At 39.4% G+C, this 15,929-nt stretch overlaps 1 protein-coding gene across 1 annotated transcript; it reads left to right on the top strand.

Moving 5' to 3' along the window:
* The first annotated feature begins 4,954 nt into the window (after positions 1–4,954).
* On the top strand, positions 4,955–13,630 carry LOC124279621 (COMM domain-containing protein 7-like). The gene is made up of 8 exons (XM_046715465.1): positions 4,955–5,059; positions 5,301–5,354; positions 6,261–6,363; positions 6,989–7,045; positions 9,018–9,146; positions 10,825–10,874; positions 11,944–11,992; positions 12,829–13,630. The coding sequence occupies exons 1-8, from the start codon at positions 4,973–4,975 to the stop codon at positions 12,903–12,905; spliced, it is 606 nt and encodes a 201-aa protein (XP_046571421.1). The 5' UTR covers positions 4,955–4,972; the 3' UTR covers positions 12,906–13,630.
* Positions 13,631–15,929: the final 2,299 nt, after the last annotated feature.

Here is a 15,929-nt window from a genome sequence, read left to right as displayed (position 1 = left end):
GAATGCATTAAGTTTTTTGTGACATTGTAGCTAAGTGATTTGTAACTTTTTACTTAGGAAACATTTAAAAGGTAAAACAATTCATAACTCGTCACAATTTCATTTCACCCATTTGTCCAGAAGTGTTTTCAGTCCCATGATATCATGTTCATGCATACATCATAGAAGTACTTAATGTTTGTGAAAGATCAAATATTGTGATGTTGTAGCCGTGTTTTGTTAAGATCGGTAACTCAAGAAACATGAACAAAATCTGCAATCTACTAGTGGTGGTCCGATTAATTGAAATAATGGAAGATATTGTGTTATCTCCCTACTCCATTTTTGTACTTCATGCCACCATTTACCAGTTGAAAAAGGAAGATGGAAAGAAAATGTAAATTATGTTGTATGAATGATGTGGGTAATGAGTTTCATTATATTAAACTTTTAAATGTACAATGTATATAGTTTAGAAAACAAAGATCAATGTATATACCAGCTCCCTTTATAAAAAGACCAAATATGTTAACCGTTTTATAGGTACATGACAGTTTGTTAAAATGATATTGTTATTGATATTTGTTTCTGTTTGATAATTTTATTGATGTTATGCTTATTAAAGCAGTTTCAAGCCTATTGACGAATTTGTTGTAATATTTTAAGGAATACTTTGAGAACTATTTCTTCAAGGGTTGGGATACATGTGTAAAAAAATCGCCAAGTATACAAACATCGCTACAATACGGTCTTGAACAGAATGACATTACAACATTTTACAGGTATTAAAACACATCACTGTAAACAATGATCATGTAGAAGTGGGTAAAAAACGTATGTGTAAACATGAAAGTACGAAATTATAAGAATTGAATGTCACTTTGTGTGTTTGCACTGAAATATGAGCGTTGTTCCCACGAAAGTTTGAACAACGCTTTGACATTGTTCATTTTTCAGTGCAAACACACAAAGTGACATTCAATTCTTAACTCACTCAAAAACAACAACAAGAAATCGAAGTTTGCAATTGATAATATGTGAAGCAATTACATGGGCACGTGCTAAGTACAAACATTCGATTTTTAACAGGGCTGAGAGCTGATTGAACAGGTTATGGTCGACATGGGGTCAAACTAGAGAATTCACTATCAGTGGGTCCATTTGAGAAACACAGCAAAGCGTGAACAGAAGTCTCTAATAGCGAGTATGTCCACCTCTGGCTAGAATACATGCAAACACACGTCTTCTGACTGAAGTTGTGACGCGTCTGATGACGTCAGCTGGGATACGCCTACATTCTTTGATAAGGGCCTGCGTCATTTGCTGTACTGTAACTGGTGGATTCTGTCTCCGTCAAATAACTCTATCAAGGTGGTTCCATAAGTGCTCAATTGGCGACATGTCAGGAGAACGTGCAGGCCATGGCAGGACGTTGACGTTGTTGGCGTGAAAGAAGTTCTGGACGACTCGAGCGACGATGTCTGTCTGTCAGCAGCGTTCCGCGGTACGGTCGGTAGGCCCTGATACCATAGGCCCGTAGTCTCCATGTCACTGTCCTTCGACTCACTGGGTGACCGAGTGCTGTTGACGCTGATGACGTTACCGTCAGGAAGCGGTTTCTAAGGTGTAACGTCCTCAGGTGGCGGTCTTCCTGCGCAGTTGTCATCCGGGGTCTGCCCTGTCTGGGACCTGTCTGAGGTCTGACCAGTCTCTTGGTAACGCCGACGAAGGTTCCTGACGGTCACGACGGAGCAAAGTGGTTTTCTGCTGGAATACGATCAGCTCTGTACTGTGAGGTGGTTTTATACCATGCATGCACGTGCATTTTACCCTTACTTGTAAAACGCGTGCATTTTGCTGTTTTCGATGCAAAGTTGTCAAGAGGTGAGTTTGAGCGCTGCTGTTGGTCAGAATCGAACTCTTGTTGTTGGCAATAACAATGGGGCAATTTGCATTTGATTATATTTTCTTATGTTAATTTGCAACAGTATATTTGCCCATCAGTATATATTGAAATTTCATTTTTAATTTTTAAATTTCAGTCACTTTTGCTTACCAGACAGAAAACATTACAGTCAGTTATAACAACACACTCTCACACACTTGTCCCCTAGAAATCGGCACCCCACAGGGATGTACCAGTATGCTGCCCCCAAACACCATTATAAACTTAAAGACATTTTCCCCAATCCTACTCAAAATGTCACCACAGCCAAATTCGCAGAATAAATATATATGTAGTCGGGATTGTTGCATTGTATATGGTTGAAAATGGTTGCACATATCACGTGGTGTTGTGTTATCAAGAATGAGTGAGTGGCTATGATGTTACGCCGCTTTTAGCAATATTCCAGGAATATCACGGCGGGGAACACCAGAAATGTGGAGAATCGAATCCGTGTCTTCGGCGTGACGAGCTAACGCTTCAACCACTGCCGGCGGTCTGTAAATAATCGAGTCTGGACCAGACAATCCAGTGATCAACAGCATGGTCATCGATCTACACAATTGGGATACGATGACATGTGTCAACCAAGTCAGCGAGCCTGACCACCCGATCCCGTTAGTCGCCTCTTACTATATATACAAGCATGGGTTGCTGAAGATCAATTCTAACCCGGATCTTCACGGATCCATGGAGTCATCTTACAGATGACGTAATTGCTGAAAGGGATTTCAACTGCTTCTATCATAAGGCTGCTAACAGCTGGAAAATTGCTGATATAGTGGCATAAAATATTTTTTTATTCATTCATGACAAGGCAACTTGGGTCTGTGGCTAGAATACAAGCGCACGACCTGATCCCGTTAGTCACCTTTTACGGCGAGAATGGGTTGCTGAAGATCAATTGTAATTCGGATCTTCACGGGTAACTGAAGACAGTAAATCGAGAGCGGCATATGCCTGACGTTGAAGATCGTTCAATCATCTTCAACTACATAAACAACATAATGCTATGTAACGCATATTTTCAACTGCGATTCTGTGAGGGCGACAATCAAATGAGCTACCCATACAAGCAATTTGATTTCGTTTTACATTTAAAGAAAACACTTTTACATTTCGATATGACATAAATTTCTGTGAAGGTTCATTTTCATATGGGGCTGTGGGGTAGCCTAGTGGTTAAAGCGTTGGCTCGTCACGCCGAAGACCCGGGTTCGAATCCCCACAAGGGTACAATGTGTGAAGCCCATTTTCTGGTGTCCCCCGCCGTGATGTTGCTGGAATATTGCTAAAAGCGGCGTAAAGCCAAACTCAGTCAGTCAGTCATTTTGACATGATGTAAACAGCTGCGGTTTCTATGTATTTCCTGGGGGCGGTGGGGTAGCCTAATGGTTAAAGCGTTCGCTCGTCACACCAAAGACCCGGGTTCGAATCCCCACAAGGGTACAATGTGTGAAGCCATTTTCTGGTGTCCCCGCCATAATATTGCTGGAATATTGCTAAAAGGGGCGTATAACCACACTCACTCACTATATATTTCCTTGAACACGTAGCATTTCCGTGGTATTAGATAATGTGGCTTTTTAAAAACATTTTACATGATACTTAAGATCAGTTGTGTAACTGTAATATAAAACGGGCACAGTTAACAATCCCTGTGTATTATGATACTGGAAATGGGGGTTATATACATTTGCCCCCCAAGTGGTTACACACTAATAACAGACACCATTTCCAAATGAAAAACATTTGTCCAGTGACAGATTTAACAGTTTGACAAATACTAAACAACCACTTTCAACTATAGTCTGTTTGGCTCCAAATCAGACCGATGAAGTGCAATCTAACTCGAAAATTACTAAACATATAATTCTCAATGAAACACTGATCATAATCAAAACATCAGACCAACTCTGTGATTTTTTTTTGCAGAATTTATGTCCTAAAAATTAAAAAGTTGTTTAACAAACTATCATTAAAATTTTGACACAGTTCACTATTTGTTACGAGGGAGGGGTGCAAAGAGAGGAACAGCCAGGTGTACGCGGAGCACGTGCACAAGTGCTTTCTCCCTCGTAACAGTCGATTCCCCAAATGTGTACAATGTGTGAAGCACATTTGTGGTGTCCCTCGTCGTGATATTGCTGGAATATTGCTAAAACCGGCGTAAAACAAAACTCACTCACTCACTCTTAGCGAAAGAAACCTGTTGTTTCCAAGCCGCTCGACAGCTTGGCTTGGAACCCGACTGGAATACCGTAACGCTACAATACAGCCATTCAGTCAATTGCACTCATTGCTAAGTTAGGCTGAAGGGATCGTTGTCGGCACAGGTACTACAGATATGTAACCCAGGTACGTTTCTGTACCCGGCACCTTATAATTACACGGACGACGAGTCCATATTTCGCAACCCAAAACTGAAACTGTATGTAGTTGTTCCCGTTCAACTGATTGCAAATGGTATTGTGCTCCGCGAAATATTCGTTACTGTGTATGGTCGTTTCTTATAGAACGCAATCAAATGCATCTAATTCAACTGTATGACAGTTCCATTCAAGAAAACAACACACCGCGGAATGGAATCGTCCAAGGGTACGTTTCTGTATTCCGATTTTGGCTAGTGTACTTTTCTGAATACATACATATCTGAAAAGTAGAAGTGATGAAGTCACTTGTGAAACGAGGCTTTGGTGATGAATGGTCGAGGGTAGTTATCAGTGTACAATCCCGATAAATCACAGTGGATATATGACCATGCAGCGCAATGTGTGAGAGGAGAGCCTGTTAGGGGAGTCCCATTTGACAATTTCCTTCATTGTTTCTGTATTAATGGCAAAAATAGCCGTAAATATCGTGGTGATCTATTTTGAAAGTAACCCATTTATTCTTGGAACACTAACGTCCACCTGTCCACGATCCCCAAAATTCAACATCTGTGATCGTGTCCATTTTACGACTCGTTTAATAGTTTCATATCTAGCGGAAACCACCTTTTCTAAAAATAGCACACGCACCTGATCACGTGCCGCGATATTGTTCAAGATGGCGGCCACCTTCAATTTCAGTAAAGAAACGCCCCCGGATTCAATGTTCAGTGATATACAGACACTGAATAAATTCCAAGATGAAGTAAGTTAAGCTTTTGTTGCTTCTATAGATAGTGATTCGTTTGTGATATGTACCAATGCTTCCTTTGTTCACTCACTAGGAATGAAACAGCGTTTTGTCCAATGAATAATCTGTGATACAGAATTTGTCGGTTGAAATGCAGTCTAAGTAAACTTAGGCTCAGTATTATTCGTTACACTGCTATATTGAGTCTATGTTATCTCGTTTGCATCGTTAAATCGTGTTCGTTATTATTTTTCAGCAATTCAGTCAACTTGTGGAGTATGTGTTCCTGTTTCTCGTTGAACCCACAAAGGTAAAGTGGAAATCATTTGGACACAGTCGATGATCAAGCAACTAATGGACAATATAATCTATGTATCACTAGATGTATTTAGTAATCTGGTCAGATATAGTAATTTAAAGTAAGCAATTACTGGTCCATGTTCTTCCAAACCTTAATACATGTAGAACATGTACGTGTACATTGCAATACTAAAACATGACTGGGCAGTTGCTGAGAAAGGAGGACACTTTCTAGGTTTCTAGTTTAGTTGAAGCCTGAGCAATAATTTATTGATAATAGTACATACTATTATCTGTTTGTAAACCTAAATATGTTTAAGAAATCTTGTTTGAGAAATCAAGTGCATGAGAATGTTTATACAGTAAACAGATGTAAAAACACAAAGGGACCACTAATATTAGTTCATTATAGACGTAGTTTGTTGTAAGCCTTTCAACTAAAATATACTGCAAGTTGTCAAGACCTCAAACACCAGCTTGTTATATCCATCAGTTTGTTATAGGATTGTTTGTTTTTAAACGTAGTCTACTGTATCCTTAATTCTTGATTTATCTTCAGTAACCCATGCTTGTCGTAAGAAGCAACTAACGGAATCGGGTGGTCAAGTTCGCTAACTTGGTTGACACATGTCAACATATCCCAATTGGGTAGATCAATGTTCATGCTGGTGATCACTGGATTTTCTGGGCCAGACTCGATTATTTACAGAAATGGCTGAAATATTGCTGAAAGAAACCACCCGATCCCGTTAGTCGCCTTTCATGACAAGCATGGGTTGTTGAAGATCAATTCTAACCCGGATCTTCACGGGTTACACACCAGGTAAAAAACAGAATATATATGAGCTGTATAAATGTTTTGTGCATGTAACCATGGTAACTCTGTAAGGGTGTTTATGCAGTTATTCCCTTCCAGTCATCCCGTCTCTTGTCACAACTTGATGAGTTTGCAGAACAAAATGGTGTCGGAGCTGGTGCCCTGAAGAATGTTTTCAAAAGTCTCCTGTCATTGCCAAATAGTGAGTTATGTTCAAGAACATTACCATATGGCTTAGTTTCCTGTTCCTTTAGTTGCAACAAAACATGATGTGATGTTTCATCATTATAGCCAGACAAAGTCAGTTTCCAAAAGGGGCTGTGGGGTAGTCCAGTGGTTAAAGCATTCACTTATCATGCTGAAGACCTGGGTTCAATTCCCCACATGGATAAGGCGCAGTGGGCTAGCCTAGTGGGCTAGCCTAGTGGTTAAAGCATTCTCTGGTCACGCCGAAGACCTAGGTCTGATTCCCTACTTAGGTACATTGTGTGAAGCCCATTTCCGGTGTCTCAGGCTGTGATATTGCTGGAATATTGCTAAAAGCGGCGTAAAACTAAACTCACTCACTCTTGATCAGTTTCCAAAAACATATGAGATAATACTTCTCAGCAGCCTGTGTAAGTGTTTACCTATAAAGTTTGCTCATCAGTGAAGATTAAATATGTTTGAAATCGACTGTATAAGAAATTGATCACAATTAACCATTTGTCAAATAACAGAAGAGTAACTACTATAACCTCAAAATGTGTTTCTTGTTCAGTATCAAAAGTCTGCATGCTACCTAATGAAAATATGAAATTAGTCAGTGATTACCTCCCTTTGTACAGGTGCCCTGAAGAAGAGTTTGAGTCCAGCCCAAGTCAAAGAAGATCTTGTTAACTTAGGTATGTCACGTCTGTGAAGATCCAGGATACAGATGGTCCTTACTAGCCCTTGCTTGTCGTAAGAGGTGATCGGGTGGTCACACTTGCTTGCTTGATTGATAAATGTCATAGTTTTCCAATTGAATAGATTGGTACTCTTGATGTCAGAATTGATTATATAATGTGAGTATTACTGAGTATTGCATTAAGGTGAGGTGAAATTGTCTTTAACGTCGTGCTTGAGAATATTTCGCTCATATGACGACGTGCATGCGTGTGTATGTGTATGTGCGGCTGCTTGTACTAGCCCAGACTGAAGCTGGTTTTATAGTGCTAGCCCACTGAGATACCATGCCGCAGTGAAGCATGAATACCCCACTCAGACACATTATACTGACTCCGAGCCGACCAGTCCTTGTTGTACCCATTAATGCCGAGCGCCAGGCAGGGACAAACAAGTACCATATTTTAACGTCTTTTGGTGTGACGCGGTCGGGGATCGAACCCGCGACCTTCCGGCTCTCGGGCGGATGCTCTAACTTTCCACTAAACCACGGAGGCGGTCGAGCATTGCATTTAACGACAACTAAGCAGCCAAATGTAGGTATATCATGTTTCTACCTGTTGATGTTGGAGGAAGTGGCATTGTCCCTTTGATCTTGTCATTGTTGACCTTTTCTTTATGCGGACAATTATCCAACATTAAGTTTGAAGTTCTGTCAGAATACAGTAACTGGACCTATGAATACAAAACAGTTTTAAGTGATTTGTTAGCCCATGCATATTCAGAATAAGTTTATTTGTAAGTCAATATGCATATCTCCTCATGCAACAGTGATGTCTTGGGGAATATTTAAAAATGATAATTGGTTCCAGGAAGACTGGAAAATAATTTTGCATCTGATTTTACACAGCTTTAAACAAAGCTTGTTTGCTGGACCTCCTGAGTTCCTTGGAAAAAAATGTATTTGAATCGTCAGCAATTAAAAAATTGTATGTCATGAAAGAAGTAGTTGAAAAACGTATAGTGTCTTAAACAAATATCCTGTGTCCCTGTAAAATACTTCTTTAAAAGATGGTCTGTGACTGTGTATATGTGAAGGAGCTAGGAGTCATCCTACACATGACGTAATTGTCGAAGGGATTTCAACTACTTTTATCTTAAGGCACTGTGAACAGCTGGAAAATTGCTGATATGGTGGCATAAAATATTTTGTTCATTCACTCATGACAAGGCAACTTGTTTCCACGGTTAGAATACCAGTGCAGCACTCAGAACCTTTGTCCTGGTGTAGTTCTAACAATGGAGCTGACCACGTTCTTGTTAAACAAACAACATATGTCTCTGTACTGGATGTGCTTTGATGGAGAGTGCGAAGCAGGATGTTGATTTATCCAACACACACACAACAAACACACACACACACACACACACACACACACACACACACACACACACACACACACACACACACACACACACACACACACACACTTTGTTTTCCCTCGATCACTGGATGTCAATCCCAACGGCACGTCGTAATATCAATCTCAACTCCCTGGGGAGCATACAACTCTTGCAGCCACTAGGCGCACCGAGTTAGTGTGGCTATCCCATCCTTACGAGGTACCCTTTCACAGCTGGGTGGACTGGGACACATAGTCACAGTACTTTGTCCAAGCAGATTAGCTTCTGATTTGTAGGTCTTTGGTCCTAAGCAGTTCATTTTATTGTAGGCAGCTTATTAGTATATATAAGGAGGCAAGGGCATGCCTCGGTCATCCCACATTACATCAAGACTAGCAGTTGTGTGAAGATCACTTTTCTAGCCTGGATTTCCACCCTAATTCTATTTTGCAAGCATAACCACTGTCCTTGTTGACATATAGGACTTACTCCCAAAATGTTTTAGATGATGATGGATGATCAGGACTTTCAAACACAGGTGGTCTGTTAATTCTTGTATATATAATATGTGTATTTGTTTCCCAGGTTTATCAGAGGAGAAGGCCGACTTTTTCACAGAACAGTACAAGAACAATCTGGTGTCCCTGTCTCACAGCGCCCTGGGTCAGACTCTCATGGTCAACCAGCTGGTGGACATGGAGTGGAAGTTTGGAGGTAGGGGTTCTAAATATGCTCACCATGTTACATTAGGTAACCCTCAAGCACCCTGACTAATTTTATAGTGAGTGCCACAACAACGTATGGTATGGATTTACAACTTCTTTAATATTTACAACACTGACATGAATGAACTATATAGTGAGTGAGTGAGTGAATGAACTATATAGTGAGTGAGTGAGTGAATGAACTATATAGTGAGAGTGAGTGAGTGAGTGAGTATGGGTTTACACCACTTTTAGCAATATTCCAGCAATATCACGATGGGGACACCAGAAATGGGCTTCACACAGTGTGCCCATGTGGGGAATCGAACACAGGTCTTCGGCATGACAAACAAAGGCTTTAACTACTAGGCTAAACCCCCACACCTGGTTTATTATATAACATAAGACCCCAGTAATCATGTCTTTCTGGTAAATTGAATGGTGATCAGGTTTTTGACTTGATTTGAATCTGTTTTTATTAAATGTTTGTCATAATATCAACCACTGGTTGGCTGCCCTAGACTTGGTTATTAACAAGCCTTTGTGACACAGTTGGAATATTGCTGACTTTAGCATCTTCAGAGAAGTACTTGATAAATGTGTTAAATTGGTAAGAAGAAAGGTGACAGTGATAGGTTGCCTGTCCTTACAGGAACTAGACACAAGTACAGTGGAAGCCCTCTAAACCGGCATTCATTGGGACCGGCCAAAAATGCCGGTATAGAGGGCATGCTGGTTTAGTGAACTTTTCCCATCCACTCGCCTGACTGGTCTAGCCATATTGACACGTTGAGCAACTGACAAATTGTGACACGACAATTAATTTATAATACAAGTGACACATGTCACTCACCAATTTACCTCACCTACCTATAGGCCTAATCCTTATCCATACTCCTTTATCAGGCAACATCAATGAGCTTAATGCCGATGGTAGTACACTGAGTTGTTAATACACGTTCAGCCAATCAGCCAATCAACAGGAGAGCCGAGATACGGGATGCCGGTTTAGAGAGCGTTGTTTACTGTACAAACAGTCATTCGGGTGGTCTTTGTTGTGCCGAAATATGGAATAGACTGACGCCGGATTAAAGGCGTGTAAATGATCATAAACTAACTAGCTTCTGTCGGGACCAAATTCTAGTGCCGATATTGAGAGTGTGATGGATTGGAGGGCTGCCGGTTTAGAGGGCTTCCACTGTATAGCAGTGTTATTTGTGTTGTAAAACAAAGTCCTATTCAGATTACTAACTAAAGTAATGTCCACCCAATACACAAAGACACAGATACTTTATTGTCGTATTTTATTTTGTTTACAAGTTTAGGAGTCATGCAAGGTTGACTTTATATGATCATGTGCATTCAAAATTACGTCCTCAAGTAGAAAGTGTACACCATAATGTCTTTTTCTGCGTTTGACTACCAACAATCTTAATCAGTTACGACATAAACATGACTAATCAAACAATTGAGGGATGAACTATGATTGAAAACTAGTGGAATGCTTCCTTTCAATATTCAGACAATTGGAGGCTTTTGTCTTGAAAAGATGGGACCACTTTTTAATCAATATTCATCTGCCTTTGTTTTGACTGTCTATTATTTTCCCCCTTCTTATAAGAGTCCATCTAATTTTGGCAAGTGTCAGGATAATCTTGAGTACATTTAACTGTTGTTCACCTTCACAGTGACGGCATCAAGCAGCGAGCTGGACAAAGTCGGAAACACCTTCCTCCAGGTGAGTAATAACATCAGCTGTTTGTATACATGAATAATAGTTACAGTAATTATTGGTGAGTGAGTTGGCTTTAAATGTGTCTTGGAACTGAACCTTATTATCTACTGTGAACCTGTTGAGATCTGGGTCAAATTTGTCTTCAGCAACCCATGCTTGTCATAAAAGGCAACTAAAGGGATTGGGTTGTCAGGCTGGTTTGGTTGACACATGTCATCGTATCCCTATTGTGTAGATCAATGCATATAATGTTAATCACTGGATTGTCTGGTCCAGACTCGATTATTTACAGACTGCTGCCATATAGCTGGAATATTGTTAAACAGCAACCAAACATATCTACTGTGATGTATATGGTTGGGTTAAGGAAGTAAGTTGTAAAACTTAAATCTCTGTTATGACATTCTCCCTGTCATACACAATAATGTGCATGTCACTACACTTGGAGTAGAAGACAAAACTTCCAGATTCTTGTAATGGCCACTTGCACACTGATGGCATAATGATACCACAAGCTTGATACCAGGCCAAGGGAGACAACTCAGGGAATTGTTTCACATTTGATGATTGGTCAACCCAGAGACCATATAATAGATCTATCATATGGTCTCTGGTCAACCACATGACCCTAGGTTAAGAAGTTATTCATGTGTGTAGTCATCATGTTTGTGACATGGATGATAGGGAATTTAGACAGCAAATTTTCATTTTCAGTTAAGGCCAGACCAATTATATTTCTTGTTTGATGGATTTTTGTCCTCAGAAAACCTAAGGCAGGAGGGAAAAATAAAATCACCAGTCAAAGTAATATTCGTTCTAAATACTCAAAGTATTTTACTTTTACAATTACAATTTATGAAGTGTATATGGGGCAAAAAACAATCTTACAAAAAAAACTTTTTTTTTAAGTTTACATTTTGGGCCAATAAAAACATTAGGATACTATTTTTTGAGCGGGGAAAATTTATTTTTATTTTTTTCTTATTCTTGAAAAAATATGACAGGCGGATCTGTAAAACAAGAAATAAAATTGGTCTGGCCTAATGAAATTTCTGTAATAAATCTGTTTCAGCTGAAACTAGTTATCAACACTGGAAATGGATCCAAGAACACATATATGGGTAAGTGGTAGTCAGGAACATGCCTGTGTAATGACTTCTTTGAGAGAAGCTGGGCAGTGGGATACTGACTGGACAACAACTTCTTTTATTTTGTGAGGGTGATGGTTTGGTACAGATTCTTCTACCGTCTAGCAGTTGTACAAATCTGTTGTACATCTCTGGCTTCATCTCGTATCCCTTTGTTAATTCACTGGCTTTAATCAACTTACTGCCTGTCCTGTTATGTTATTTATGTTGTTTTCTTTGTATATATATATACCCCTTCATCGTCATGTGACATTCATGCTGGAATCTGTACCGAAATGTTACCCTAACAAAATTAAAGAGGTTGTTATCCATAATTTGTCAGTATTGCCTGTGTAAATATATTCCATCTGTGACTGTCAAATATGTTAGACTGTGTTTGTTACTTTGGTCAGTAGTGATCACTAGGGCTGCAATGAATGCACAATGTGGCGAATACAATATGTTTTACAAATACATAGTAACGAATACGAATAATTATTCATGAATACTTTATATTTTATATCAAGAAATTATAATAACAATTAAACTATCCACAAAGCCTTCATAGCACCATACCGTACATAAGCCTATATGATATACTAGAGTTATGATGGATTAATGCTGTCAAAACTCCGTGGATCTGTGCCCCATTCCACAAAGTGATCGTAGCCCGAAGATGATCGTAACTCCCTTACTTTAACATAGACCTATGACTGTTGTAGCGCTACGGTCTCGCTTTGAGGACAGTAGAACAGGGCCCAGGACAGTAGAAGGTATCAACTTTCAATACAAAGAAAACTCATAGTAATGACCATGTTCTACATTTTCAGAGCTATCATTACCACAGTTCTACTCATTCCTGCATGAAATGGAGAAAGCTAAAGCGAGTCTAGAATACCTGAGCTAGTCATGTGGACATATGCAGTTATCTCCCTTGGTTGACCCAGCTTGTGTTGATCTTCAGCATGGAGGATTCTCTCGGTGTGGAATTTGATTACACCAGATCTTTGAGAGATTAAGCAAATAAGCCAACTATGTGTTGAAGAGACGTTACTGACAAAAAGTTGTCATGATGTACTTCCTTGAAGAGCAGAGGGCAGAATCCGGTAAAAGATGTCTGTGTACTGGAGAAATAAACAAGGGTTTTAAAAATATATTCTTCATGATAATGTGATTATCACAGCAATCAGAGTATGTAGTAGATTCAGATAGTGGACTAAGGAGTGTTAATTCTAAATGTCATGTAGAAATAATTTTGTTTGATTTGAAAGAATGGAATTTTAAAAAGGGATACTACATGCATGTGTGATTCTGGTGTAATTCCTGAACAAGCTTGATGGGATATCCAGTAAAACGTCATGTCTGTGGTACATTATGATATGCTTCTGAACAAAAAGGGCCTGAAACACTAAACATAATTTATGTGTAAACAGAACCAGGTTCTTGATGAGGCCATGTGAAGATTTCAACAAATCTAAGACAGGCTTTAAATATTTGTTCTGGTTCAAGGTTTGATGTTAAGATGATAAAAACCAGGGATTAACTTTGCTTCATAGACTTTGTTATTGTAAAAATAGCTATGTATTATGTATAATATCTACATTGGTGTATAAAATAAACTGGAAAATTAAAGCACAGTGTCAGTTTTTATTCTTAAGAAACATTTCAAGAAAGCCACAAAATTATCATGAATCATGTTATTTTCTGGGTGCCATTGTACCAAAGCGTTCTTAGCGCTAAGGTGATGGTAACACCCATACCTTAACACAGACTTAAGGTTGTCTTAGCGTTAAGGTTGTTTTGTGCAACTGCACATTGGACACTAGTATTCCAGCTGTGATGTTGGCCTATTAATAATCCAGTCTGGGCCAGACAATCCAATGACTGATATTGTCATCAGGGAGGAAGACACCTAGCCTGACCACCTGATCCATTTTGGCGCCACCTATGATCAGCATAGGTTCCTGGGGTCCATCTCGAGCCTTCAATACCCACGTGGGATGTAACATAGCAACAACCAGTTTCTATATCCTGTCAATGTAATTCATGTCATCAGTTTTTAAAAAAAAGCCGGAACACAAGTTAGTCATAGAAACTATCTTTATTCCTCAATAGTAAAGTAAATCCCTCCTTACAATGATAAATATCACAGCCCTAAGAATTTGTAAAATTCCTGAATCTACAGAAATACACACTTCATAACAAACAAAACAACTAACAAATATACAAAACACTGCTTAAAACAGACCATAGAAAACCTAACTGAGTATTAACTATGTGATCCTATGACACAACCATAAGCAGGACATGTTCAACTAAACCAAGCAACTGGTCATTTATCATGGGGGTGAGTTGGCCACCAAACATCATTGTTTCTAGGGGAGGATCGTGGACATGGTCAGGTAAAATGGACATTTTTTAACTGAATAAAACATTGCTTTTGCAATTTGTTTGTTCAGGGTGGGTCATTGTAAATAATACACATTTTGGGTTGGTTGGTTGGTTGGTTTGATGTTTAACGCCACACTCAGCAATATTCCAGTTGTATGCAGCGGTCTGTAAATAATCAACAGCATGAGCATCAATCTACGCAATTGGGGTATGATGACATGTGTCAACCAAGTCAGCGAGGCTGACCACCTGATCCCGTTGGTCACCTCTTACGATAAGCATGGGTTACTGAAGACCAATTCTAACCCGGATCTTCACGAGTCACACATTTTGGGAGGTTCATGTTAAAATGGCCATTTTTTAATTGAAAAGAACATATTTCATTTTTTTCTGTTCAAGGTGGTTAATGGAAAAAAATGCACAATTACATGGGGTTAGGTGTGGAAGGGTGGTGGGGGTCATCTGGAAATATGACAAACTTTAGGTGAGGGTCATTATTTTCCATACATTGGTGCAAAAAAACCTTCTCCCTATTCCCATGTGGAACATATGAACATTCCTCACTCCTGAAACTCCATACCTGGGTTATTCTGTACAAAGCAATCTTAGCTAAGGTGAGTAACTCCCATACCTAAGAATTAAGGTAGTCTTAACTTTGATCGCAGCCAATGTGTTAAGAAAGGTAGCTTTAAGAAGTTTGTAGAAAGGCTTAGTTCGTGACGGCTGTTTGTTTTGAGAATAGCTAGCCTGTTCTAGTATATGATTGGCAGAATGTTTAAATAACCGAATGGACCTGCAATATGTCAGGGCAACACAGCTCAACGTGGTTAAAGACCTGTTACAATTCTTTCACATCATGACAGTTGATAACATCTCATACTACAAGCAACACACTTCACGCATACTACTTTCAAACTACATCTTTGGGATATAGCAGTGGCACGTTTGACAGCCTGTTTGTTGATGATGTAATCACAGTCTAATCATGGGACGGATCAGTGATTAGTGAGAGAGTTTGGTGTAGGCTGTTGATATATTGTATCCTGAGCATTGTATCGCAATGCATTACTGTATAACCATATCTTTACACCTCTAGAAGGCATGGACGGGCAGCATATCACAATTTTAATAAATATTCTAAGATGCTTGATTGGGGAAAGTTGTAATCGACAGTACTTTGTTCTGACAATATTGTGCACTTTTTGCATCATCACAATGTATTGTTCATTATGTATGGCCCTCATAATCAAAACTTATGCTTACGCCAAATATCATAGGAAGGCGTGTGTAATCAGTTGTCACATGCCTCATTGCAGCCTCCTACACTTAAACTATCCATTGCATCCCATTCACATTGTACACACTTCCCCATGAAAATCATCATCACCCCCTAGCCATTAATTATGAACAGTCCCTAAAAGAATTGGCCCCCCCATTCCACAAAGTGATCATCGCGCCAAGATCACTGTAACACATATTATAACAAAATATGTGAGTTCAGTTTTATGCCACTTTTAGCAATATTCCAGCAACAACCCAA

This window comes from Haliotis rubra, unplaced genomic scaffold (genome assembly GCF_003918875.1).
Source record: "Haliotis rubra isolate DU_JTF1 unplaced genomic scaffold, ASM391887v1 Scf253, whole genome shotgun sequence".
Lineage (NCBI taxonomy): Eukaryota > Metazoa > Mollusca > Gastropoda > Lepetellida > Haliotidae > Haliotis > Haliotis rubra.
Note: the sequence above shows the minus strand (reverse complement) of the source record. Positions and strands in the feature narration are given on the sequence as shown.